General features: G+C 41.7%; 1 protein-coding gene across 2 annotated transcripts in view; it reads right to left on the bottom strand.

The window, feature by feature from the left end:
• Positions 1-27,533, bottom strand: part of lrp1ab (low density lipoprotein receptor-related protein 1Ab) — an 88,794-nt gene that overhangs the window by 43,544 nt on the left and 17,717 nt on the right. For both annotated transcript variants that reach the window (XM_038722557.1, XM_038722558.1), the window contains 5 exons: positions 19,589-19,726; positions 7,206-7,325; positions 6,730-6,858; positions 6,239-6,499; positions 218-380 (listed from right to left, as the gene is read on the bottom strand). In XM_038722557.1, coding sequence (XP_038578485.1) covers positions 218-380; positions 6,239-6,499; positions 6,730-6,858; positions 7,206-7,325; positions 19,589-19,726 — 811 coding nt within the window. The remainder of the gene's footprint in view (positions 1-217; positions 381-6,238; positions 6,500-6,729; positions 6,859-7,205; positions 7,326-19,588; positions 19,727-27,533) is intronic.

The following is a 27,533-nucleotide window of genomic DNA, read 5'->3' as shown; positions in this document are numbered from 1 at the left end:
TATGATAGATTACAAAGACAGAGAAGTGATACTTTGGAAAAAGGAACTACATCAGATACCCGCCTGTCAGTATTAGGAACTAGAAACAGTCAATATGAAGGCACAAATGCTTGGTCAGCACGACGTCTCATCATATGACAGCATTTTCCTCTCAAGTGTTACTAAAAACACTACTGAGGGTAATTTCAGGTCAGAAAGACTGGAGGGAAGTACATACCCCATGGCTGGGTCCAAGGCGATCCCTTTAGGGTTGTACAGCTCTTGGTCCAGCAGGGTCACGCATGTCTGGCCGTTCTTGTTGCAGACAAACACCCGGTCGTCCACATCATCCACAAAGTAGAAGTTTCCGGTTAGCCAGTCAATAGCCATCTGCTCCACATCTGAAGGATGTAGCGGAGAGAAGAGAGGAGAGCGGAGCAGAAACATTCAAATAAAAAAACAGAGCCTCATGGGAGTACAGTCATAACTCTTGGTCATATACAAGCCTCATTTCAAAACCTCTCATTTTATGGTGCCATGACCCTCTCCTCAAGAGTGCCACGCTCTTGAAAAGATAGTGCTGAATGAATTAGCTTCTGTCATCTTCCTGCACTACTGGGTCTAACAGGTTGTCCATTACCAGCACTCCACTTGTCTTTGATTAAGGCAAGCAGGGTGTGGGGGATGGAAAGAAACACAAAAAGTGACAGATGACAGTGAGAGGTGAAGGCCCGAACTACTCCCATAAGTGTACAAATGGGTTGAGATATGATGCCTGTGAAGGGCATAACATATGATTTACATGATTCTTATAAGCATCAAACCATTCAATGTCCCCTGGTGCCATGTATGGAAGGATCTGCATGTGGTTCTCCACTCGTTCATTCAGTTATCTTTTGTTAATTTAGTCACCAATCTCTACATGTTACGCAGGAATTTTAAAACAAAAACAAAAAAACAAGCAAATGGCAGCACAGAAACATGACACACGAATCTGGAATTTGTAGGATCAATCTGAAGATCACTCCAATTGACTCAAAATACTGTTACGACACGTCTCACAAAAAGAACTCTTTATTAAACTTTGTTACCCCGCTGCTATGACACTTTGTAACCCTGCTGCGAAGCCTAGAAAGAGGAAGCTTTGCAGATGGAGACATATTTCAGATATACCCCCAACACTGAGGGTTTGAAATGCTAAATTAGTACTGGAAACGTGTCCCACTATGAGAACTCTGTCCTGTGTGAGACTGGGTACAGAAATCCCAGACCACAGGGAGACCCAGCTGGGGGTGGAAGGGTGTTGGGGCTTGAAGATACATACAGCCTTGTGTTTTAACAGCTGCAATCACACTTCTTCTCAAAGCAAAACACTGTATACACACACATGCACATCACACAGGCTCACTACTCACACATAGTATCATAGTGACCACACGTGTCCCTCCTGTTGATACAAGGGACAACTTTGATGTTGTGGTACACAAGTGGGGTATAACACCATCCCAAGCCTTTGACCATTCATTAAAAACAAAAGTCTGCACTGGAGCCCACAACAACAAAGCATACACACATCTGGGCCCACTGTAGAACCACCCCCATCTACCAAACATACACAGAGCCTGCCCCACATGGGACAGTATACTTGGTGCTACAATATAAGCAGAGTTGAGAAGACACTGGGAAAGCATGGAGAATGTGGTTGTGGCAGTGGTCTGGAAAGAAAGAGACTGGTACCGATGGGGAAATTTATAGAACTTTGAAAGTTCTGGTGCACCTCCAAGCTGGATATGATTTATTTACAGCCTGCAAAGGTAGCGGCCATATCACATCTAAAAAAGGAGGTAACTGTAAATACACGAGCTAATAAAAAAGTCATAGTCAAGAGAACAGGGGGAGGGACTGAAAACCAGTCCAACATGTTCCAAAAACATCAGAACCAAGATTCTGACAAAGGGCACGGTTTATCATAGAGTTAAGAGGAATAGTGATACTCCCTTTGGTATCAGTTCTAAAATGATTCTCCCCAAAAGAAATCCAGCTGGAAGACTGGCTATACAAGGCACTGATTAGACTATACAGAGTAGAGAGCCAGTTGTGCAACACAGTGACTATTGCGTTGTGTAACAGCCTGCAACTAGTAGACCCCTTTATTCAGAAAGCCAGCCAGTCTGTTGACGTCCTCACTCAATGAGCTTCTGGTAAGTGGAAAGTTTGCTGAGAAACCGAATGAACCCACCCCATTCTACTCACCCAACCACCCTGCCCTCACAGCCCCTTTTCACTTCCTGTCCTTAACACCTACCAGCTCACACTACTCTGAGGAAACGTTTTACAAACTGAGGGGGTCTTTCTGGCAACAACAAACATGCTTTCTGCCCAAACAGCCTAGGTATTTACATGCAGGGCCACAGCCTATTTAGCTCTTCAAACTAGTCACACAATGGCGCCTCGCCTCAGGAATAGTGCCACAAAATGTGTACTTGACTGTTATTTTCTCTATTTGCATGTCAGTGCAAGCATTCCCATATTTACATGTTAGTGCAAAGGAGAAAAGAACCATCATCATACTGCTTCCATAATCCTCCCTGCGCCAAGAAGATCCTATTAATCTGTGCAAAACCCTCTTTGACCTCTCGAGAGCACAGTTTTAGAGTTGAGCAATAGTGATTTTCCATAAGGGTCTGACATACGACCTCTATTTAAGAGGCTATAATTCCAAACAGTTATGCTGCTAGCAAATCCCCATCTGCTGCAAGAGAAATAGAGATGTGATTGGCTGGACAGCTTGTCCTGGTGACATGGGTATCATCTCATGATTCCACCCGTGAAAAAAAAAAAAAAAGAGAATATGAAATGATTGCCAAAAACTAGTTGCTCTTTGGAAACAGCGAGTGAATAATGTAGTACATTGGAAGCCTTTGTTTAAATTAGATGCACATTAACATCTAGTAAAAAAAACAAAACTACAAAAATGGTTCTGATTTCCCCAGAAACTATATTTGTTATCGTCTTGGCACATTATTCTGGGGGGAAGGGTGGTCCTCAAGAACAAAAGATAGGAAGAGTGAAGAAAGATGGCTGAACGATGGACAGAGGGACATAGGGAAAAGGGCTGGTCCCTGCGGTGGAGTTCCACTCAGAGGGTGGAGAGGATGGCACTGGAAGAGTCTGCTCCCCTTTTATCTTCCCAGTCAGAGAATCACACATGCAGACAGAGCAGGCCACATCTGGAACCCTCGTCTACTTATCTGACCTGCTCTCTGAGGCTCCCAGAAGCTATAAATCACCCTGTTTGTGTGAACCCTGCTCCAAACCCTCTGCCTCCACAGTTTTATCCATATCCATCTAAGGCCAATCCCCAGGTCTGACCACCATACTTTTAGGAGTGCACCTGAGCCCTGCTTGTTAAAACAATGAATAGAGCTAATGAAGAGCTTGTGTTGGCCCCAATTATATGATAAGGAAAGGCAAACGGGTTTATCAAGAAAGACATAACATTTTAAAACCAAACAACCACAAAGGATGCCATCCGATTATGCAGAAATTGGCCTCTTGACCGAGCTGAGATCCACAAAATTAACAAAAAAAAAAATTTAATTTTCTCTCTTATCGCAGCTGGAAAAGGCCAGACTGATGCAATATGAACATGTAGAGTCAGCCAAAGTACAAAGACAGCCACCTGCCTGTTTGTCTGTTTGCTCCCTGAGTGACTCAGGACAGATGACCCCCACCAAAAGACATGACTGGACCCACACTGTCAGGGTTTTCTACAGTGCTTTACAGTGGAAGTGGGCCACCTTACCTGAAATTAAGACTGCCTCCACTAACATCTTTAAAAAATTCTGAAGTAAAAAACAAACAAACATTAACCTCCAGGGAAAAGGAAATGGTGCCATTTCACACAGCAAATGTCATATTTAATGAGTGTAGCTAGTGTTTAGAATCATGAGACGAGATGCAACAAGATCTGGGTGGCTTACTGCTGCTGAACCCATTTCCTGCAGGGACCCCTTATTGCACATCACAGCACAGAGTCAGAGACAGATAATTACGTCTCAGACACAGCTCACTTTGCCCTGCTTATTGTGTGAGCACTGCAGAGCCATTTCCTAAATTTAATAGAAAGTCAACCACCTTGTCTTATTCCAACTGCACTTTCTGAAATCAACATTAGATACAATTTAAATGCTAGTTTTACTGAAGTTTGCTTTTTATGCTGCAATAACCTGAGAAAGAATAATAAAGATACAATAAGCAACAACTTGACTTGGATGTACATGACGGTACAAAGTGAAATTTCATAGGTGTACACAAGTGGTGCAGCAAATGGATAGAAATGTGTACACCGGGCAACCAGAAATGAGTGAAAAATCTCACTTCGCAATTCATAAAACGTAATATGTCACTAGGTAATGGTTGCATGAGTCAAAGGTATGTGGGTCAACATCTGTCTGTGTGTCTGAGCTTCAGCTAGCAGTGTGATAAAGTGACTTGACTGGACAGGACATGAGACAGCCGGAGGAATGTAGGGGCTGTTCAGGCTGACATAACCCAATGGAGGAATGTAAATACCATCTGCATGACCACTCGCATATACACACGCACACACACCTCCAAGGTACAGCAAATCACCACCTTCTCTCTCTCCCTCTCATTTTACCACTCCCTTGTCTCCTTTGCTTCAATCTTTCTCTTTAGAGGTCGATCTCTCTTCCACCCCTCGCCCCCATTTGCCCCTCAGACCACTTAACAGAGCAGTGGATCAGAAAGTCACAGTGGCAGGCCAACACAATGAGGGCGAAGTGGGATATGGGCCACTCATGAGAGTGCAGTGAATCAACTGGAAAACCCCCATTTTAAGCAGCTGGGGTTCACTGAGCATCGGCTCTGCCCCGGTTGTCAGCAGTGACAGCCGTAACACAAGCTTCATTTGAAGTGGATATGAGCCGAGGCACCTTCTAATCACGCAGCAGGTTTCTCGTCAAACATTTCAGGGTCTACACACACGGCTTCTCCACTTGTTTTCTTCACATCTGCCGTTCCACGCCTTGGGCCAATTCTCAAGGGAACGCTTCCCACGCGCACAAACCCACACCCTCCCTTTCATGTTTTGTCTACATTTCTGCCCCCATTCTTAGAGTGTAACGGCACTGTCATGCAGGTGAATATAAACAAACCTTGTCAAGCTCATAATCGGAGATCAATCAAGTCAGCATTAAATGAGTAAGTCTCTGAAAAGGGGCAGTGTTCATGTGCTGTTTATGTGTGTGTGTGTGTGTGTGTGTGTGTGTCTTGGTCTGGGTGTTGCCCAAGAGCTCTCTGTGAGTTAAGACAATGTCTGTGGTTATGAGGACATTACCTCCACAGGCTAGATATTGTCACTGTTTATGAGTTGTGGTCTATACTGCATCTTCTCCTACACACACAAAATTGCGCTGTCTATCTACAACACCTTCTAGAACAAAATGTAGAGTACTTGGAAGGACTTATGATGGCAGAGAGGACTTTTGTGAGAAAACCTAATGCTAAATGTCATTATATAAAAAAAAAAAATCAATGATCCAAGGTGGAATACAACCTATACATTCAAATGCATCAAACAGGAGCAGCGGAAAAACACATTTCCAGACTTCTGAATAGCCATGCAAAGTCAGTACATAAATCAAGCTACACAGTAGGTTACTGTTTGCCTGTCAAGAAATATGTAAACTACTGCCTGAAGGCATGCTGGCAGCCTTATATGTATCATATCACTTTAAGTAAGCTACACACACATTGCCTCTATGGGATGATTTAGTGGTGTGTCAGGGTGCCCCTGTTCTTCAAAGACAAACCTTTTGAAAAATAAAGCAGGACTCAGCATTTCTACTTGGCACTTTTATGCTGGTATGAGCATCTTTCGGAGGTGAAGCTATATTGCTTTATGTTTTACATTTGTCTGAGCTAGCAAACGCAAGGTTGACCATTCGATTCCTGAGGCAAAGTATGGAAATTTCACACAGGGTGAGCTGACAACTCAAACTGATTACATGAGTGCTGCTTGCATGCTCTTACGCAGGGCTTAAATTTTTTTTTAAAAACAGGCAGTCTACAGCTAAACTGTAGCTGTATCTGACCACATTTTTTGTAGGAATACTTTGTCATTAGAAAATAATATTCATTACTATAGTATTCTATTACTATAGAAACAAAAGCTCATTCATTTCTACAGTCAGATAAGATTTCTCTTATTTTTGTCAATGAAACTACTACTCACGGTGCAGGCTGAGGGAGATGTTGATGGTACGGATGTTAGTGACAGTCTTGAGGTCGGGGATGCTGGCGCACTTCAGCTGAGTGGCAGAAGGGGTGTCACCCACATCTATCCAGCAGACCGTCTCCTCAGCATAGATGAAGTCCATTGCCATGGTCTGCTTGGTGCCGATGGAGGGCAGTCGGGATGTGGAGCCGCTCAGGGAGGTGCAGCGGATGTCATGGAGGTTAGCAATCAACAGCATAGGCAGACGATCCACAGGCTCTGGGGAGGGTGATCAAGGCAATGGCGAGGAGAGCAGGGGAAAAGCATGTGGAGGAGTCAAAGGGCATGCATTCATTGTAATACATGTCTCTCCAGTAAACAAGCTTGTGACAGGCAGATGTGACTACCTGGTACAATATAGCAGGAAGCCTTTTCTAAAAGATAACACTGATGAACTGCATCCTTGCTCTCTGATGCACTTTCGTGGGTGTGTGTGTGTGTGTTCTTACCATTTTTTGCTTTGCAGGAGCGGTTGTCTGGTTGCAGCAGGTAGCCCTCCACACAGCTGCAGGTGTAGGAGCCGTCAGTGTTTGTGCAGGTCTGACTGCATGTCCCATACACATTGCACTCATTAAAATCTACAGGAGAATAACACAATGCATGAACAAACACAGTCCGTGATGAAATACATAGAGATTATACATTACTTATTTGCAATTTAATGCATTAGGTGCACTTAGATACTACTTTTTCAGCGCTAGGTAACAAAATGCAAATGTTATTACCACCCTGGAACATGCTTACCTTCTACCTCGAGGCAAGTGGTTTGATAAAAAAACAAAAACAAATCTAATCTTCTTTACATGCTGACCCACACAAATTCCAGTCAGCAACCAGAAAGTCAGAGTAATCTGATGATTTTTTATTTTTTTTTTAAATATTACTTTGGCTGAGCAAGTGTAAATCTGCCAAATCACCCACTCACCTTTACAAGTCTTTCCATCTGCAGCCACCTCGTAGCCGTTGCTACAGTAGCACAGAGGCCCATCATGAGTCACAGCACAGTGAAACTGGCACCCATGGGAGGCACAGGCTGGTGCTTGATCTGAAAAATTGAAAAACAGAGAGACGCAGAGAACATTAAATACTGTGAAGGGAGGGGGCATAATATATCTGAAGTTCTTCAGAGTCCTCAATTTTGTAGGGCGAATAAATTCTGGATAACAATGGAGGCAGAATGAAGACCATTTAAGTAACTGCCTCCTTGATCAGGTTTGTGTGCAGATCAGCTTTCCAATTGTTATCCTAATCCCAGCATAATCTTCCCAGAACCATCCTGCCATGTCCTGTCCTATCACAGCTCTACTGGGAGATCAGGTAAGATTGTGTGTGGATGTGCATGTGTGAGAGCGAGTGGGGGTCGCACACGTGCATGCATGTGTATTCATCCGTGCATGTGACAGACGAGGTAATTTAAATGTGCACGCACTGGAGGGCCTCTTTTTTCCCGCCCCCAGAGGGAACTCAAGGACACATCCTTTTGGCAGGAAATGAAAGAGGGGCATCCACACACCCCCTCATCTATAGGGTGAGGGTATGCATGCAGATGTGTGTCTAGGCCAAGAGATAAATGGGCTAGGGTGTCTTTCATAGACTGAAATGATGATGTGTCAGATAGTGGAACACATCTTATATTACAAAACAAATGATATTTCAGCTTCTATTAGCTTTAAGCCTTCAATAAAACATGTTGTGACACTCTTGAACTCTGATAAAATATATAACTGGGTCCTGCCCCAGAGTTCAATAAACAAATGTATGAAGCCACAGAGATCAACTCAAGGAGGAAATTGCAGTATGCAAGGGGAGAGGGATAGATATTATCCTGATCATGACCAGCTCTTATTATTCAACAATGTTCTCTTTGTCTCTTTACATCTCTGTAACTATTTCTATGTCAAACATTCTGTAAGCTTTTATCTCTGAATGAAGTACTTACGCTGACATGAAATATGATAAGCGTGTATTCACATGCTTCAGTCTTACAACTTAAGAATCCCTAGCTACCCTTTGAAGCTCCGGGACAGTGGACACAGCAACATTCTGCATCAGCGAGGGGGGTCAAGGCCTTCACATAACCTACAAACACTCACATAGCCCATGCTGATTCTAAAGTAAACTTTATTCGAAACCTGTTGAGAAACATTCCCATTTAATCATTTACTAAGTGTAAACCCCCAATATAACAAAACTGTAAATAAGTACAAAAGTGAAATTTACCTTGGTGTCCAACAAAAAACGGTGAATGGTCATGGACACACTATGCTTACAGTAGCTAGTTATATTATGATTGTAAAGAGCGGAGATTGAACCAGTAAAGTGCCTTTATTATATAAAGCCTGTTGCACTCTGGGCCACAATAACCCTTTTGTTGTGGCCCTGCTGAAAGGAAGAGTCCCCCAGCCAACACTGTAGCCCATGTCGAATCCATTCATCGAGCCTCACACTGTGAAAGACCACAGGCAACTACAGTGCTAAAACACTCACAAAATGCACAGGTGTCCAGGGTCACTTTGTTCCTTTTGTAGCCGAGTGTCTAGATGTGAGTCGGCAATATAGACAAATTTTCTAATTATCACATTGCCTGAATATCAACCTGTGATGATACAAAGTATTCAAAATACACATTAAACTCACTTTTTTAATGATGCAAACTCAGCTTTTCCAGCATCTATGGAACTATTTAATTGAACGTTCACAAAATGTTTTCCACTGAACAGTCCTCTATAATAAAAAACAAATGACAGAAAATGTATTTCATCGCCAACTACCTTAAATTTAGCTGCTCATAAGTCTTGCAAAAACAAACACATTCATCTCCTACATTCAGCATCATTCATCAGATGATCTTTAGTGACCACTTGTGAAATCTGAATGCAATATCAAGGCTACATGAGAAAATATTAAAATCAGCTACTTCAATGACAAAGGCCCAGAGAGTTCAATTATCACTAATCCTTACAGCTTGTAGGTTCAATGATTTCTTTTTAAGTATTGGTACGTCCCTTGCCAAAAATATAGATGATACAAAAGTTAATCTATTAGATTATATAAAGGGTTCTTTTCCATTTGAGGGGGGTGATCTGTTTGACTTTAAAGAGGTAAATTTTTATTATTTATTACAATAATATTAGAATTTAAAACATCAGCTCCAGGTAATGAATTTGTACCTCCCTATTCAAAAAAGTAATTTTATTTAGCCTTTAACAATTATTTTTGCATTTATCATGGAAACTGACAGCTATTCAAAACAGGTGATCCAGGTACAAACTATTGTCCAATTTCCATAATGTGTATGAAATAATCCTGGAACACGTGAACACATACAATATTCTCTATAATCATCAATATGGATTCAGTAAAATTCATTCAACTTATATGGCACTTTTAGAACTTGTCGATTATATAGCCTACAGTGTTAGCATTTGACACTGTTGATCATGCTATTTTCCTTTCAAAAATGTGTAAATATGGCTTTCATGGGAATGTTTAGAAGTGGCTTAGTAACTATGTTCTTAGAAGAAAACAATATGTTTTTATTAATGGTACTGTGTCAAAAAGAAATATACTGTAATATGATGTACCACAGGGATCCATATAAGGACCTTTATTATTTCTTATTTATAAATGATCTTGCCACAGTATCTAACACCACATGCCCATTGTATTAGAGAACTAAATCATGATGTCCTCATTAACTTACTTAACTTAATATGGTTTAAAACAAATAAGTTGTTATTAAATGCCAAAAAGTCTAGAAAGTCAAGTTATTTCATTCAGGAAATAAGAAATATGACAGTGAGCAAATTACACTTCATATTCGTAGAGAAGAAATTTCATTAAAAAATCCTAACTCTGATTGATGATAGACGTTTTTGGAGAGAACAGGATGGTATTGCCTGCAACAAGGACACTAAAAATAAGGGATAATGAATAAGGGATTTTGTACACAATACAGTCCCTGACAAAAGTCTTGTCGCTTATCTATTTTGTAGAAACACCTGCTATTAACCTGAGTTTTAATTAATCAATTGGTGTTAGAAATAGCTCATATGAAAAGCTAAAACCCTCCCAAATGATGTAATGATATGCACTGAAATAAATTAGTTTCACTGAAAAAAGATTTATCATTTAAACAAGACAGAAAGGTCAAATTTTGGCAAGACAAAAGTTTTGTCGCCTATACAGAAATTGAACAAATTACTGCAAATACAAAAATATGTCAGCAAATTAAGTAGTGGTGCTGTGAGATCCAAATTTAATATCTTGTATGACTTCCATGAGCTTGAAGGACTGCATCCATGCGGTTTGGCAAGGATGCATACAATTTATTGATGAAGTCATCAGGAATAGCAAAGAAAGCAGTCTTGCATGCCTCCCAGAGTTCATCAGTATTCTTTGGATTCGTCTTCCATGCTTCCTCTTTCATCCTACCCCACAAATGCTCAATGATGTTCATGTCTGGTGACTGGGCTGGCCAATCCTGGAGCATCTTGATCTTCTTCGCCTTGAGGAACTTTGATGTGGAGATGGAAGTATGCGATGGAGCACCATCCTGCTGCAGAATTTGGCCTCTTTTATGGTTGGGAATATAAGAGGTAGCTAAGATTTCTTGGTATTTTAGACTATTGATGTTGCCTTCCACCCTGCAGATCTCTCGCACACCCCCATACTGGATGTAACCCCAGACCATGATTTTTCCACCACCAAACTTCACTGTTTTCTGGGTGAATCTCGGATCCATGCGGGCTCTAGTAGGTCTCCTGCAATATTTGTGGCGACTGTGGTGTAATTCAACAGAAGATTCATCTGAAAAATCCACCTTCTTCCACTTTTCCAGCGTCCATCCTTTTAGCAGGCTGTGGGCCTTGGCAAATGCCACACGGTTTTTCAATTGTCTTTTGTTTAGTGCTGGCTTCTGGGCACTGATTCGACCATGGAGGCCATTTTGAGATAGAATCCGACAAACTGTTCTGGTTGACACAGGGACTTCAGGTGACCAGGTCTCGTGGAGCTCTGCTGCAGTGGAAAATGGGCTGGCCTTGGATTTTCGAGCCAACAAACGGTCCTCTTGAGCAGTTGTCTTGTGGGGGCTGCCTGACCTGGGCTTGTCAAAAATGTCTCCAGTGTCTTCAGATGTTTTTTTTATACTCTGTACTTGACGCTGAGACACATTGAAGGTGTCTGCCACATCAACAGTGGGTCTGGTCTTCAGCCTCTTGATAATCAAAACTTTAGTCTCAGGGTGAATCTTAGGCATGTTTGCAGAGGTCTAGTTGCTGTTGATGTGAAGGTCTAGTGTACTGGGGTTGTTTTTATACACACCTGAGACCTAATTGATCCATTATTAGTCACAGGTGAAGCTCTCATTTGACAAGGCGACAACACTTGTGTCTTTGCAAAAATTGACTCAATGGGCTTTACCAAGCTGTGAATATTAGAATACTTTTTGACAGTTTCGTTTTGCACTGAAACATTATTACAAAAGCTGTTAAAATGAGCCATTTCTTGTAAAAAAAAATATTGATTAGACATATTTCAGCAGCACTTCAGGTCAATTTGTACACAAGTGACAACACTGTCTTCAGAAACAGATGTTTCAAATCAACCTCCTCTGGTGGTTCAAAAGGGGGCCCAGAGAACCCATCCAAGAATCACATTACTCACTTCCCACACAACAGGTTCAGGCTTGGTGGCCATATCCTCACACAGCTCCGCTTGGTATGCAGTGAGCCTGGAGGAAACATTCAGCGGCCTGACAGTTAAAGCCGCAGCTTTGTAGGCCCTCTCAGTCAGTGGAAATGGCCTGCTTTTGACAGCAGCGTGGGGTTCCTGGAAGATGCCACCATCAGCCATGGGTGGAGGTGGGCTGCAAGTTTTTCCATGCCCTCAAAATCCAGGGAAGAAGCCCCTATATGAATGAGATACCTCCTCCGGCAGCTCGGGGAAAACTGGCCTTAGCTGTTTTGTCATTCTCTTGGCCTGGGGCAATTTCTTCCCTTCATAACGTGATCTAGTAGTCTTCGTCAGTACTGCAGGGCAGGGAATATTCAGTCTAGATACAGCACGTTTGCACACTTCTTGCATATCCATAATGGGAGAAAGGGAGGCTGGCACGCTCCCTTCCTCTCCACTCGAGGCAGACACAGCGTCAGTCTTTGCAGCCTGAGTGGACAGGATGAACAAGCATCCTCCAAGCGGAGCTGCAGTGTCCAGGTCCAGCTGTGAGCCCCAGCTAGCTCTAGAGCACGGTCTGGCATCCCGCATGAGTCCCTCTTGGCTGGCCGGCAAGTTGCTGATAGACAGGTAAGGGTCCCATCCCGAGAAGTTAGCATTGCGTGCTAAGCGTCATCAAAGGCTAATTTAAGTTGAATCAGGCAGGGGCTTTGACGGCCAGATGGCGTGTTCCAGCACAAGACTCGGTATTAGGCCTAGCTAGTGTGCTAACCCTTTAGAAAAACATTACAATGAAACGGTAGGTAACGCTCCATTCTATGGTGAGACTGAATGGTCAAAGAATATCGAAGGCAGCTAGCAACCGGTGATGGAGATGTAGGCTAGGATAGCTCCAATCTGTGGACAGTTAAGATAGCGAGCCTATACGACATATTGAGATATGCTCCGAAGTGAGAAGAGGTGTTTGAATGGTGCGATCACCAGCCAATCAGGGTCGGCATAATGACATAAATGCTCCTGAGAAGAACTGAAAACAGGAGAACAGAAGAACGAAGAGGAAAGAACAAAAAGGGGGGAGAAGAGTAAGGCAGGGCAAACAGAGGTGGAACTGAGTGCATAAAGGGTTTAAGGATATGGAGTGGTTAGAAAGTTCCAGCTCCAAGCAAACAAGTAACAGCAGCATGTCAGACGTTTGACCAGGGGTTAATGAACGAAGCAAACAAATCACACAGTGACACACTGGAGGCCTGTAACTGCATGCATGGCAACCCTCAATTTCACTCACCTATAGCTTTTTAAAGGCAAGCAGGGAGTGAGAGTACAAGGCTGTTTGCCAAAAGGCCCAATAGAGTTTCGTCAGAATCCAAAGACATCTCACATTTCTATACTTGAACTGACGTCAATGAATCACGGTAGCACACTATAGGACATCTGACAGAAATATGAGGCATGTATGATAATGACAGCACAAGTTCCAGATGCAGCGTACTGAGGTTGCAACAACCCAGCTAATTAGCAGAAAATTGAGCTGGTACTAGTCCGTCCTTATGGCGGGCACAAATAAAGGGCAAAGTGGTGACTAAGAGAAGAATAACTACTCTTGGACTCCACAGTCCACAGCCAATCCACGAGGAAATGTATGAAAGCTGACATTTTTCTTTAAAATCCAAACATGGGTCTGACAGACCAGGTGCAACAGGGTGATGTAGATTGAGTGAGAGAGACGGGTAGTGCTGGGTCGTGGTCATAGTTACACAACCAAACTGCCATGACTGAATGATTTCATAAACCTCACTCCTTAAAAAGATCAGCTCATCCATCCATCAACTGGCTTGAAAACGAATCCCTTTCCTTACTAGAAAATCTACAATAAAATAAATAGTGTCTCTCCATTTCTACATTCTGTGGCTGTAACTTAGAGCAAAAATTTACCAAACAATCACTGTATAAACAAGCTATTACAGTGTGGACATATTTAAGAGAGGTAATTCCCAGGACATTCCTAGCTTTGCGCTCTCACTGTCTGGAAACAAGTCTACACATGCCCCTGTCCTCTACCTGCAGCTGATAGGACTCAACGGTTTTCCTACACGAGTCCATCAAATTACAAGATTTCTACATCTTAAACTGAATGGTTCAAAAATATTTCTGGTCATTTTGTGTAGATATGCATACCTTTCACATAATTAATTTGCATTCTAGCATAGCACATAATAGTATGAAGAATTTGGATAAACTTATTATCTACTAAAACTACCAATAATACCAATAGAATACCAATTTAATTAAGTTTTGCAGATCACCATGTAGTTAAACACAAAATCAGGCACTATCTGAGATAATTCAGCTGCTTTATTCTGTGAAACTACTTTGTGATTATTTGGTTTCATGGTGCATTCCATCACACACAGAAGTAGGAGGTAAATGCCGCATTACTGAAAAGCGGGCACTGTTGAGTACCGTAAATCAGACTTAAAGGAGATAATATGTTTATCAAGGTATGTGGGTATGCATGAGAGAGGGATAGCCAGAAAAGGAATAACGCATAAAAGCGTATTCATTGGCAGTTGTTTGGAGCTGCATAGTCGAAGTGGGTAAAGTAACCATATGCAAACACAGACAGCGCAGCAGCTTGAGTAATGAGCAAACAGTAGCTATCATAGTCCCAAACAGTGGCAGCATGCTGCCCCAGACACTTTAATCTAAACTCACACAAATACTCAAACACAAATGTGCAAACACAAAAAGAGCACACATTGTGGCACAAACCTTCCCAAATACACATGCTAGTTTAACTTGCCTAAGAAAATCAATACTCGGATTTTATTCAATCTGCAGCCCATTATGAGTTAAGAAATACAGGACTGTTTAACAATACTGTAGGATCTCCACATATCGTGAAGTCAAAGACTGGCAATAAAACAGGTCTTGCCATGTAAGACAACTCTAACTGCAGCCAATAAACTCATTTAGGTCAAGACCCACTCATGAATAAAGATGAAAATGTGGTCTTTCCACAGGCAGCCTCAAGTAGCCTATGACCGATTCTCATTCCACAGTTAGTGGGACATGAAGGACAAAGAAGCCCACTGCATGCATAAACAATAGCATCAGGCTGCTACAATAATCAGCGTTCCCTTTGAGACAACGAGGAAAAGCTCTCAAGAGCACTGCCATGACCCCATTTTCCCTTCCCTATCAGTCACTTCGGAGGGAGGCAGGTCTAAGGCCTTGCCCCCCCCCCTCCCAATAGAGGTCCCATCACCCACAAAATAACAGAGAAAGGACAAATGAAGGCTACAGACTGACGAATAGACTCAACTTTCACCCATATTACACAAAAAACCTCGAGACTGATTTGGACCACTAAACCACATTCTCAACATGTGCCTTTTACATGCTCTTGAGCAAGGCACTTCTCTTATACATAGGAGACAGTAAGTGTTTATCTCTTTAGTTCTTAAAGGGTAACACCCACAATTTCTACTAAAACTCTGCTTCAGAGCACATTTAAACAAGAATTACTGCCCCGCGCAGTTGTTAGCCTCTGCCAACAAGTCAATTTGCAGTTTACATCCATGTCTGTCCAGACTTATATAATATATGAAGTGAATATTTGGAAGGAATTTAATAAAAAAAAAAAGGTACAAATTACTTTTTTGGCTAAACGGAAGTTATCACTACAGGTGCTGGTCATATAATTAGAATATCATCAAAAAGTTGATTTATTTCAGTAATTCCATTCAAAAAGTGAAACTTGTAATATGTATACATTCATTCCACACAGACTGATATATTTCAAGTGTTCATTCCTTTTAATTTTGATGATTATAACTGACAACTAATGAAAACCCCAAAATCAGTATCTCAGAAAATTTGAATATTGTGAAAAGGTTCAATATTGAAGACACCTGGTGCCACACTATAATCAGCTAATTAACTCAAAACACCTGCAAAGGCCTTTAAATGGTCTCTCAGTCTAGTTCTGTAAGCTACACAATCATGGGGAAGACTGCTGACTTGACAGCTGTCCAAAAGACGACCAGTGACACCTTGCACAAGGAGGGCAAGACACAAAAGGTCATTGCTAAAGAGGCTGGCTGTTGACAGAGCTGTGTCCAAGCACATTAATAGAGAGGCAAAGGGAAAGAAAAGATGTGGCAGAAAAAAGTGTAAAAGCAATAGGGATAACTGCACCCTGGAGAGGATTGTGAAACAAAACCCATTCAAAAATGTGGGGGAGATTCACAAAGAGTGGACTGCAGCTGGAGTCAGTGCTTCATGAACCACCACACACAGACGTATGCAAGACATGGGTTTCAGCTGTCACATTCAAGACACTCTTGAACAAGACACAGCGCCAGAAGCGTCTCGTCTGGGCTAAAGACAAAAAGGACTGGACTGCTGCCGAGTGGTCCAAAGTTATGTTCTCTGATGAAAGTAAATTTTGCATTTCCTTTGGAAATCAAGGTCCCAGACTCTGGAGGAAGAGAGGAGAGGCACAGAATCCACTTTGCTTGAAGTCCAGTGTAAAGTTTCCACAGTCCGTGATGGTTTGGGGTGCCATGTCATCTGCTGGTGTTGGTCCACTGTGTTTTCTGAGGTCCAAGGTCAACACAGCCGTCTACCAGGAAGTTTTAGAGCACTTCATGCTTTCTGCTGCTGACCAACTTTATGGAGATGCAGATTTCATTTTCCAACAGGACTTGGCACCTGCACACAGTGCCAGAGTTACCAGTACCTGTTTTAAGGACCATGGTATCCCTGTTCTTAATTGGCCAGCAAACTCGCCTAACCTTAACCCTATAGAAAATCTATGGGGTATTGTGAAGAGGAAGATGCGATACTCCAGACCCAGCAATGCAGAAGAGCTGAAGGCCACTATCAGAGCAACCTGGGCTCTCATGACATCTGAGCAGTGCCACAGACTCCATGCCACGCCGCATTGCTGCAGTAATTCAGGCAAAAGGAGCCCCAACTAAGTATTGAGTGCTGTACATGATCATACTTTTCATGTTCATACTTTTCAGTTGGCCAACATTTCTAAAAATGCTTTTTTTGTATTGGTCTTAATATTCTAATTTTCAAGAGATACTGAATTTGGGATTTTCATTAGTTGTCAGTTTTAATCACCACAATTAAATGAAATAAACATTTGAAATATATCAGTCTGTGTGTAATGAATTAATATAATATCCAAGTTTCACTTTTTGAATGGAATGAATTACTGAAATAAATCAACATTTTGATCATATTCTAATTATATGACCAGCACCTGTATATTGATAAGATCCTAGCGAATATACATTGCTGAACTGATTAATGAAGTATTATCAATCAATTGAATTGGCAAAACAGGTACACTTGTACTTGATTATAAGAATCTATCTTTACATAGTAGTGTATGGCTACACAAAATATGGTGCTCTTGTTTTCTCCTGGCATTTTTAGATGCGAAGCCTCTCTTTGAGCTGTAGGTGAAGCTCACTCACAGCATCACAATTAGCTAGGCACGCTCTAGTATGCTGTTTGCAGTCACGTGATTGTGATGACGCTCAAAATTCAGAATGAGGCGCTAGTTATTGTTTACTCATTGTGTGTCCCAGTCAACATGTGAAAAATCTGGAATTGCCCTATTCATTTTTAAATTATGGTTAAAATCCTATTTTGAGCTCACATGACCTGTGACCTTTGAGTCAAAAGTGTCACCTATTTCAGAATCAGAAGGAGCTTTATTGCCAAGTAGTGTTTTACACATACAAGGAATTTGCTGTGGTGATTTAGGAGTTATGGTGTTGAGTAATGTGCTTTTCCAGGGCATTATGATGTCACAGTGAAGATCCAATTCCATCCTTGAGTCCAAGTGGACGTTGGTGCCAAATCTGAAGAAAATCCCTCAAATCCTGAGATATTGTGTTCATGAATATTATGATGTCACAGTGTTTTACCATCACCAAATTTACCTTTAACTTTTTGGATATAGAAGGTCATCACTTCATCATTTTATCCTATTTGTGTGAAATTTTGTCATAATTAGCATATGAATTGAGTTATGGCCAAAAACGTGTTTTGTGAGGTCACAGTGACCTTGACCACCAAATTGATCATCATCGAGTCCAAGTGGACATTGGTGTCGGATGTAATTGAATGGCCAGTGCTGACCTCACGACATCAACACCACCAACGAATCCCTAAGAAATTTATTTCTGAGAGATAAAATTCCTGCCTAACCTACCATGCTACAGTCCCCATTCTAACCACTCTAGTCAACAACTTTGGCATAATTATGTGGACACACTGACTGACAAAGTGTGCTTTCAGAGATCAGCGCCCAGGTATACTTGCACAACCCGGCAGTTTGTACAAGCAAACAGTAGGATGCTTGTGAAAAGGCCAGGCCTTTCCCTGAAAAGAGGAGACCTCACAAACATCAATGCCAAATAGGACACACGGCTCATGTGTTTGTGTGTGGGGTAGTGGGTGTGTTAGGCTGTGTATTTACAGGACTGTGTGAGTGTATGTTTGTGCACACATGAGTGTATGCATGCATTACAAGCCCATGAACATGTAGGTGTGTATATATATATATATAAGTATAGGTATGTGTTGACTAATGCCTTACTAAGGACAGCAAGACCTGTATCTTCGAGGATAGGCAGTGCATGTTGTGATTGGATGACATCACCACTGTGTTGTGTAAAGGTTTGTCTAGCAACGATGACCGGGTGTGTGGGATACTAACACTCTCACCCACTCTGTACAAATGTCCACTTCATCCGCCCAACAGTGCTACTGCTCTTCTGGTCAAACCTTATCACAATAAAATGCTCTGACTAATTCACAACAACTTAACTACATTTAATCGTCTCTATGCAAAAGATGTATTCATTCGCTCTGTCTACTAATTTAGAACTTGTGCTGTCATTATAAAAAAAAAAAAACATTAAAACATAAAATTCAACTAGTATAAAGATAAAATGGGTAAATACATTTTTTAAACAATTTAATTTAGTTAAAAACCTGAGTGTAAGCAGGACACATGTTTCCCAAAATGATTGCAATTACAAACAGACAGAGACTCAGACTGCTCTATCTGAAGACTGCCTCAGTCAATAATAAGACAATCCTCTATAGGCAGCCAGTGTTTTCTCCTTTGTCTTCGGCAATAAAGCCCAACACTATGGACCCAATATGTTCCATCTCTCATTCTTCTATCGTCTCTAATTAATAGTAGGGGATTTAATGGGATTCTTCTTCAGCTGCGTCCGGACTAAATGCTCATCATTCCTTCAGGGATTGGAGAAACAACCTCATAGCTGAGCTGATTGATAAATTAATGACTTTTTCCCCCAGAAAGAGGAATTCCATTGTAATTGCACATGCCAGAGCAGGCCAGCTCATTAAAGAGCCTAATAGAGATTATTGGATAGACACTATATTCTTGGATGGGAAGAGAAGAAGATGCTAGCAAGAAGACGCTGGCTGGCGATTTCTTACCCACTACAAAGGCTGACACTCTTGTCTCTGTGCGACAGAGGAGATAGAGAAAACGATGATACGATCTGTTCTGAGCGTGTTTGGCAGAAAATGGATGTTGGCAGTTGTGTGCTCGTGCCTTTGTGAGTTTATTACCTCTGCAGTGAGGCCCCTCATCCCAGCCGTCGCTGCAGTCGGGGACTCCATCACACACTTTGCTCATGTGGATACACACGTCCAGGTCCAGGCACCCATGTTCGTTGACAGGACACTGGTTCACCTTGTTGTGTGAGCCTGGGAAAAAAAAATCAAAAATCAAAACACATTTAAAGTACAAAGCAAGATATAGAGAGAGTCAAACTTCACCACATAATGTACATACAGTGGTAAAATTAACCAATTGTATCATATTGAATCATAAATTCCAAATGTGTGTATTTAAATTTATTATGCCTAAAACAGTACCTATAAGGAGAGATAACAATATATGGTTAGACTGTGTCTATGGGTGAGGCTGAATTCCGAGCAGTGGTAACTTTCGTCTATAGATGTTATAACGCACTAATCTTATTATTTTTATTATCTTTTATTTAATCAGGTAGTGTAAGTGAGATTGCGATCTGTTTGCAAGAGAGACCAGCGTACAGAAAAAGAAAGAACAGAAATAAGACACACAACAAAATCCAGCCAGTCACACACAGCGTGGGAAACAACCTCCAACATCCTCGTTCAATGTACATCCTGCGTGATGACAGGTGGAAAAAACCTCAGGTTGGGTCAACTACGGTTTGCAGTGGGTGCACAGATAATTCCGGGATTTGTTCCAAACATGTCTTAAACTGGCTGCCTTCCTTTGATTGTACTCTTGACCATTAATACAATCCTTCCCCTTCATCACTTTACCCAGGTGCCAGTTCATGACATGATGCTTATGTCAAGATAAGTGAATAACCCGAGGGATCATTACATATATACTTCATCAGAAAAGATAACACCATGATCAGTTTACCCAAAACAATGCCTAAATATAAAAGACCCAAGGTCGATTTCCTTGCAATCTTCTTCAGAACCTATAATTACTATACACTTTGTTTTACTTTTTACTCACTGAAGAAAGCTTAAAGTTGTTCACCTAATATATCTCCTGTTGCAGTATCATCAGTCAGCATTAAAACAAAATTGATAAATACATAAAAACAATTCAGAAAACAAACTTCACTACATCCTCGAATCAAAATTTACATATCAATTTATTTTTACCTCAGTGGAACAACAGTCAATGGGTTTAATCCTATGCTGAAATATAAAGTTGAAGTGGCCCTATGCGAGACAGAGACATTTTAGCGCATGAAAAACTGAATATTCCCTGCATGGTTTAGAGAGTAAATAGTATGCACATCTAACATATGTGCAATCTGTAGAGCATGGCGAAGTAAGGAAATGTGGTCTGATAATATCGAAGAATTACAAAAGTGAACACTAACAAAGATATGTTGAATTTAAAGGGGTATGGAGGGCAAAGGACAGATGATTATCTCCAACAGCAGAGAATTTGTTTTTACCAGCGTCAGAGCAGAACATGCAGTAGATGCAGTCTCTTCCACTCACTCTCTCCCACTCTTCTCTCTATCTCTCCTATCAGCCCACACTGCAATGCAAACAGTTTGCTTTGGCTGTTTTTCTTCTTCCTCTTCCTCTTCTTCCTCCTCCTCCTCTCTCTCTCTAACATCTGCTGACCCATTTTAGAAAAACACTAGAAGCAGAGAAAATAAAGTTCACCTCCTTCACAGGAAACGATCTGTAGAGTACTGTTGGGTTGTGTACGATGCTGGGAGAGGCTTTGAGAGTGTTCCATTTGAATATGTGCAGCCTGAGCTACAAACCTGTTTCAGATGCCTACTCCAGAAAATGACATACACAAAGTTGTCGGTGTTGCATATTAAGCAGCCAAAATGCAGTTTATTTGACCTGTATTTCTGCCTCATCTATGTGGAGTTTTCCTTATCTGAAATGAGACTCTGAGTATAGAGGGTGTCATACTGTGTGTTGTACAGACTGTAAAGCCCACTGAGAAAAATCTTGGGGATTGAAAATAATACAGCTGACTTGACATGGCATTGAGTATGTTAACTCTTTGTGCCATGCTCCTCCAGTTTATTTAGGTCTTAGAGTGAAGTAAAATACACCTCTCATAACAAAAATATATATTCTTGCGAGATATGCCATTAAAACAATCATAGTGTGTACATAAAGATGTATATGAGGGAGAACATTTGTCTGCAGCTCGGCATTTCCCTGAAGAAAACCACAAGCATTACATCTAAGTCCTCTCTATCCATCCAAGAGATTAGTAACCGCACACATGGATCATAAAATGTAACTCGGTTGAAACAAGTACCTTAAAGTGACAATGCTCACCACCACAGCAAGCCTGTGCGGAAAACATGCCACATTCGAGGAGAGAATTAGCTTCTAAGACATCTGGCTTAGGGAAAAGGAGAGCAGCTCTCCCATCTGGGGGATGCTAGCATATTAGCAGCCCTCCTACAGCCTCAGCCTCTAAGCCCGCCTGATTTACATTCAATAAACTGCCAACCTGGGGATTTCTAATAAACTGCAGTACCAGGAACAAACTACCAAGCACACTGGAAATGAAATCCCCTCACAGATTTATCATTTGTCAACAGTTTTCTCTGATTTGAAAAGACAAGTCACGGTGAAAGTCATCTGAATGATGCCCACTGTACAAATCTGTGTCTTTGATTAGTGTTTTATATATTGTTCCCACTTTTTTGTATTTGTATTTTTTAAGTCTAGATTTTTCAATATTTTCCCCCATTTTATTTTACTTGTGTGTGTGTTTGTGGTGGTGGTGGGGGGGGGGGGTTATAGCAAAACCACAATTCCTTTGTTTATGTATGTGTATGTTTTTATTTCACACTTCTACTGGGAATGTAAATGTCAGTTTCCAATGACAATAAAGCCCGATGGAACTGAACTGAAGAGACACCAAACCAAACTCTACTTTCCATAATGTACACACACACACACACCCTCTTCTCCAACACACACACACACACACACACACACACACACACACACACCTCCTACCTTTCAACTGGCCAGGCAGCAACAGAATACGTTTTTGAAAACACACTAACAACTGCCAGAGATATACAACAGCCGGAAAGAATTGTTTGAGTTCCACAACACAGTAATATCTTGGCAGGAGCTGAATAGGGACCAGCGGCAGAAAACTAAATAGAAAGGACAACATGGGGATTAAATAACTTTGCAGGAGGTACAATAGAGATGAACCCTGTACTCTCTGCTCCAGTTTGGGAAGTTGTTGCAGTGTTTTACAATAAGCTCCCCTCATACTGGCAGTAGCCATTTCCTGCATCATCTGTCAGTTGAAACACAGTATTACTGAGCAAACCTGAAGGGAAAGAATAGGGCAGACCTTCTTCTGTCCATTTTTATATGTTTTTAACACACACCACAATATTTTAATACTGGTGCTACTGTTGTAGCTGTTGGTGTACATGTTGACAATGTTGCTCCTAGGACCAGACCTTTCTGTAGGAGTTGTAGCTGACTTGCCTTGATCAAACCAACTCACAGAGCCCTCTGCTCCCGCCGTCACACAGACCGCTGCAGCAACAACGGCAGAGGAAAACACAGCTGTAAGGTTTTCATACCGCTTATCTGTCTTTACATTCTGAGTAAGGTTGAAACGTTTTAACTTGAATAAATAGAAAGCTGTGTGGATCTCTGGTGTGCGTGTTGCATTGAACCTTACGTCGCGGCATTTGTGTGTGGCATCGCTTTGACAACCAGCTACATTGAGGGGTATTATATCTGGGTACTACCTGCAATGGAAAACGGAGCACAGCCAAACAGAGTCGAGTCGAGTCGAGGCAAGTTGAGCTGGTACTAGTAATGGAAAAGCGCCATAAGAGGCCACTACATAAAAATGCAAAAACCACATATTTCTTATTCCATTTGCAGGGGCCTTTCGGAAAGCATTTCCTCTCTCAGTTCAATGCAGAAAGTGAATTATCTCTGGCTACACCAATAAGGGCCCACAAAGAGAAGTGAATACATGAGAGATAAATACGTTTGGAAATGGCAATGAGGATAACCCAATCTTGAATGCGCTGTCAATGAAAATAGGTATAATTTGCCCTGAAGTATTTTTAGCAGGGGCTATGGAATTTTTCTATAGGACTTAAGGGATATAATTATCACAGGGCAATATTTAATCATTTAACATGTCGCTTCACTGGGATAGGACAGAATCTTCACTGAGTCTGGCAGCCTTGGAGACATAGCACAGCAAGTGTGAACAATTTAAGAAGCTTGGCAGTGCAGTGGATAACAGACAAAGAAAAAGTGGGAATATAACTACCCTCTCAACTATTAGAGGGCAGACTGAGGATAATCACATTATTGCACTAAACTGTGTCATCAGCTAACAGTGATATTAGTACATCCTCACTGTGTCCTCAGGGATGTAAATTGTTCAAATCTTGCTCCAATCTACTGCGTGATCTCTCTCTCTCGCTCTCTCTCTCTCTGTCTCTTATATGATGCACATATTAAATAAATGCTGGGATACATCATGATTAAAACATAAACTATGAGTCATAGTACAGAACTTGTGTTCAGCTTTATTGAAACTCTTATCACAGCTTGCAGTCTTTGGAGTGAAATATGACTTTGTGCAGAGACGATATTACACATCTCCCCAAAGTCCTGTGTAGATTTACTTAATGCATCACTACCTGTGTCACCTTCAAATTATTATCCAAATACAAAGTGCAGTCATCCCTCGCATGTGACTCTGGGCTCCACTAGCTTGTCTGACCGGCACTAGCCCCCCCCCCAGTTGCCGAAGTTAAGCAATGACCTTAAATTTGGATCCCCTGTCGATCTTTTGTCCTGAACATAAAAGCCTGCTTTTCTTTCTGCTCTTTCGGGTTCCATGGCAGCCCCTGACTGACTCCCATAAAGTCTGCTGTCCGCTCGAATAAATATGTTGTGCAGGGTGACAGGCAGGCCTGCCCACTGACTTACTCTCCCCACTCTGGAATCACACTTTACAGCAGCATGCACAGCGAGCACATGGCTATGCCAAACCTGAGTGAGGCAGCCACAGCACACAGGATAGCATATATTGCGCACACTGGAAGAAGAGCTCATGTGCTACTTTTTCTTCCAACACACTTAACATAATCTGAAAGTATGAATGTGAATAACAATAACCTTAACAGTACTGAGACAACAAAACATTATAAATAACAACTGTTACAACTGCATTATCTGTGAATTATATGGTGTGCTTTACTTTCTCTTGTCTATCAACCATAGACATAAGCATGCAGTAGACATCCTGACAAGGATCCTGTTAAGGTGATACTCCACCCAAAATTAGATTTATAAAAACACCGCTGTAGGGTTAAAAAGTGGCTGCAAAATGTTTATTAGTAAAGAAACAAAACGAGAAGTGTGGAAATTTTCTGTGGACATTTTCAGATGTTTTTTTTCCTCCACTAAAAACTTGTTTATGTCCCATGCAAACCAAGGTGATAAACTGACATTAATTTGATCCAACTAGATCCACAGATTCTAAAAATGTTTTACAGCCACAGTTCAGGACCATAGGCAGAGAGATATAGCTTAGGCAGGGAATCACTCAAAGCTGGATTCTTCCAGTAAAACAGCAATACAAATCTTTTAAATCTGTGTGCGTGCTTGTTCAAACATTTAAGTATGTTATATGTGTTGGCATAGAGTAATATGTTCTCAAATACAATCAAAATGCCATTTCCTCAAAGTAACATACAAAGAGACCGCAAGCAAAAACAAACCAAGTCACCATCTGCAACCAGGGGGAAGAAACTGTGAGGCAATTACACCAGAGGAAAGACTGGAGATGAGATATGAGGAACAGGGAAAACAGATTCTGACTTGGGTCTAGCCTCTCCCCCTGCTTTGACAGACAGAGAGGAAGATATTAGGACGCCGAAAAGAAAGAAAGAGGGAGGGATGTAGACAGGGCGTGGAGGAGACAGCGGAGAAAAACGAAGTGGTGCCTGTGTGGCGTGAGAAAGCCCTGTGTTCTCGGTCTGTAGATAGGCTGGTGAAGCTGAGGAGGGCTCAGGGCCACAGACCAGGGGGATTTACAGGGCTTTGCTCCTTCCTCTGTGGAAGCAGTGTGTCAACCACTGCTACTACAGACCCTCCTGCCCCTGCCTTGTGTCCCCTGCAAGTACAGCTACATGACTGATTACAGGCTATGAAAGAACCCCCTCCCCCCCCCCGACCACTTTACTGTAAAAGGCTGTTTCTATAGAAAATGGATCAGAGCTTAACAAAGCCATTTCCATTTTCCTCCTTAGCCTAAATGCTAATCTGCTCATTTTCTCCTATACAAAGGATTTTTTTTCCTGTAGGATCATCCCTTCTCCCCATCGCTCCATGCCTCCACCCCATCCCAGCACCTCAGCAGTCGACTCTGCTTGGTTGTCTTGGTGAGGCTGCCGAGGCATGACAGTCGTATGGGCCGGACAAAGGACGAAGCTGGCGAGCGTCCAGAGGGGGTTAGAGGGCAAGAGATGGACAGATAACCTTGTTGTGTGGCCCACAGCCGCCTCAGGCAGCTGCATGGAGATGATAACTCAATCTTCCCATCTGACCTCCCTACCAGCTCGGCCCCAGGCCACGGCATCCACTGACATGTGGGCCAGAGTGTGTGTGGGCCAGCGGTATGGGATGGTCGCCACTTCTGGTATATCAGACAAACTCTTTGAAGGAGATCCCAGTGTATTAGTGTAAATTGTCCTGCTGAAAGCCAATGACATGAAATCATATGTTTACTGGAAGTTTACCATGAACGTTTCATGTAAAGGAATGCGTGTCTGGATATGAGGGTCCACATTTGTCTATTGGTACATTACATATTTTAAGCCTCTTTAGCCAAGAGTTCCAATTTGAAACAGCATTCCAAGGTATATCCCTCAAAATTACTTTCAAGCATCAACAAGGACAACACATGAATATGTGTGTCTGCATGTGTGTAATACTTCTACTAGCCTATGGAGAGATCTTTAATGACAGCTTGACAGTAGGAGGACACAGAGTGGCTTGTCATTTGCAAGTGTTAACTTACTTTGAGTTATCATCTCATTTTCTCCCCCAGAAAGAAAGTGGATAGCACTTCATGGGAAAAGAAAGGCAGTGTATTAGCATGATTGAGATGCATTTCACCCCCTGCCTGGAAGTCCTCCTGTGGACATTTCCATGCTAAATCAGGGGTTAAAAACTCTTTAGAGAATTAGGGGCAGACAATTGTTGCATAAGGAGGGTTAGGGGGTTGATGATGAAAGAGATTCCTTAATGGCAAACACTTCTCATGATGGAGAAAGTGCTTACATGGTACGGCTTATTCAAACATCTGTTCCCATTCGCTGGCTCAACCACAATGAATGTGGTTCACGCAAGAATCATAATTGCATCCAGACCTGGGATACAGACAGGGAGTCAGTGTTTTTTACTGCAACTGTTCCAACAGAGCCATGAAATGAACTAGAAGTTGTGACACAGCACTTTTAATTTCAACAACAGTATCATGAAACCAGAATAGTTTGAAAATTAAAGTTATGTTTGTTCAAATATCAAGTATGCTCAATAGGTGAGGTGGAAGACTTCACTAGAGAACTACAGTCTGACCCATCCTCGAAACATTGTGTTTTGCTGATGTGACACTGGTGCAAAACACCTGAAATAGTGCTGAGCGACAGAATAGCCAAAGTGCAATCTGTGTCAATGGATTTACTTGTGTTTTTTAAATACTAATCTGTTATTGATAAACCATAAAAATAATATATAATAACATTTATGGAGAACAACGGTGCAACAAACACAAACCAACCCAGATGGTCGAAAAAATAAAAAACACAGCCAAGAAACCTTAATCCACATCTCATCAGTCTAGTGTGGAATTCTATAGACTGCCTGCTCAACGTCTGCGAGAAAAGCCATGCACTGACATCATGAACAACCCAAACACCCTCTCCATCTCCACTTTATCTGTGCT

This window comes from Micropterus salmoides, unplaced genomic scaffold, assembly GCF_014851395.1.
Source record: "Micropterus salmoides isolate LMB-PRFRI ecotype aquatic unplaced genomic scaffold, ASM1485139v1 Ms_hic_scaffold_16, whole genome shotgun sequence".
Classification (NCBI taxonomy): domain Eukaryota; kingdom Metazoa; phylum Chordata; class Actinopteri; order Centrarchiformes; family Centrarchidae; genus Micropterus; species Micropterus salmoides.
This window is presented reverse-complemented; position numbering and strand designations above follow the sequence as displayed.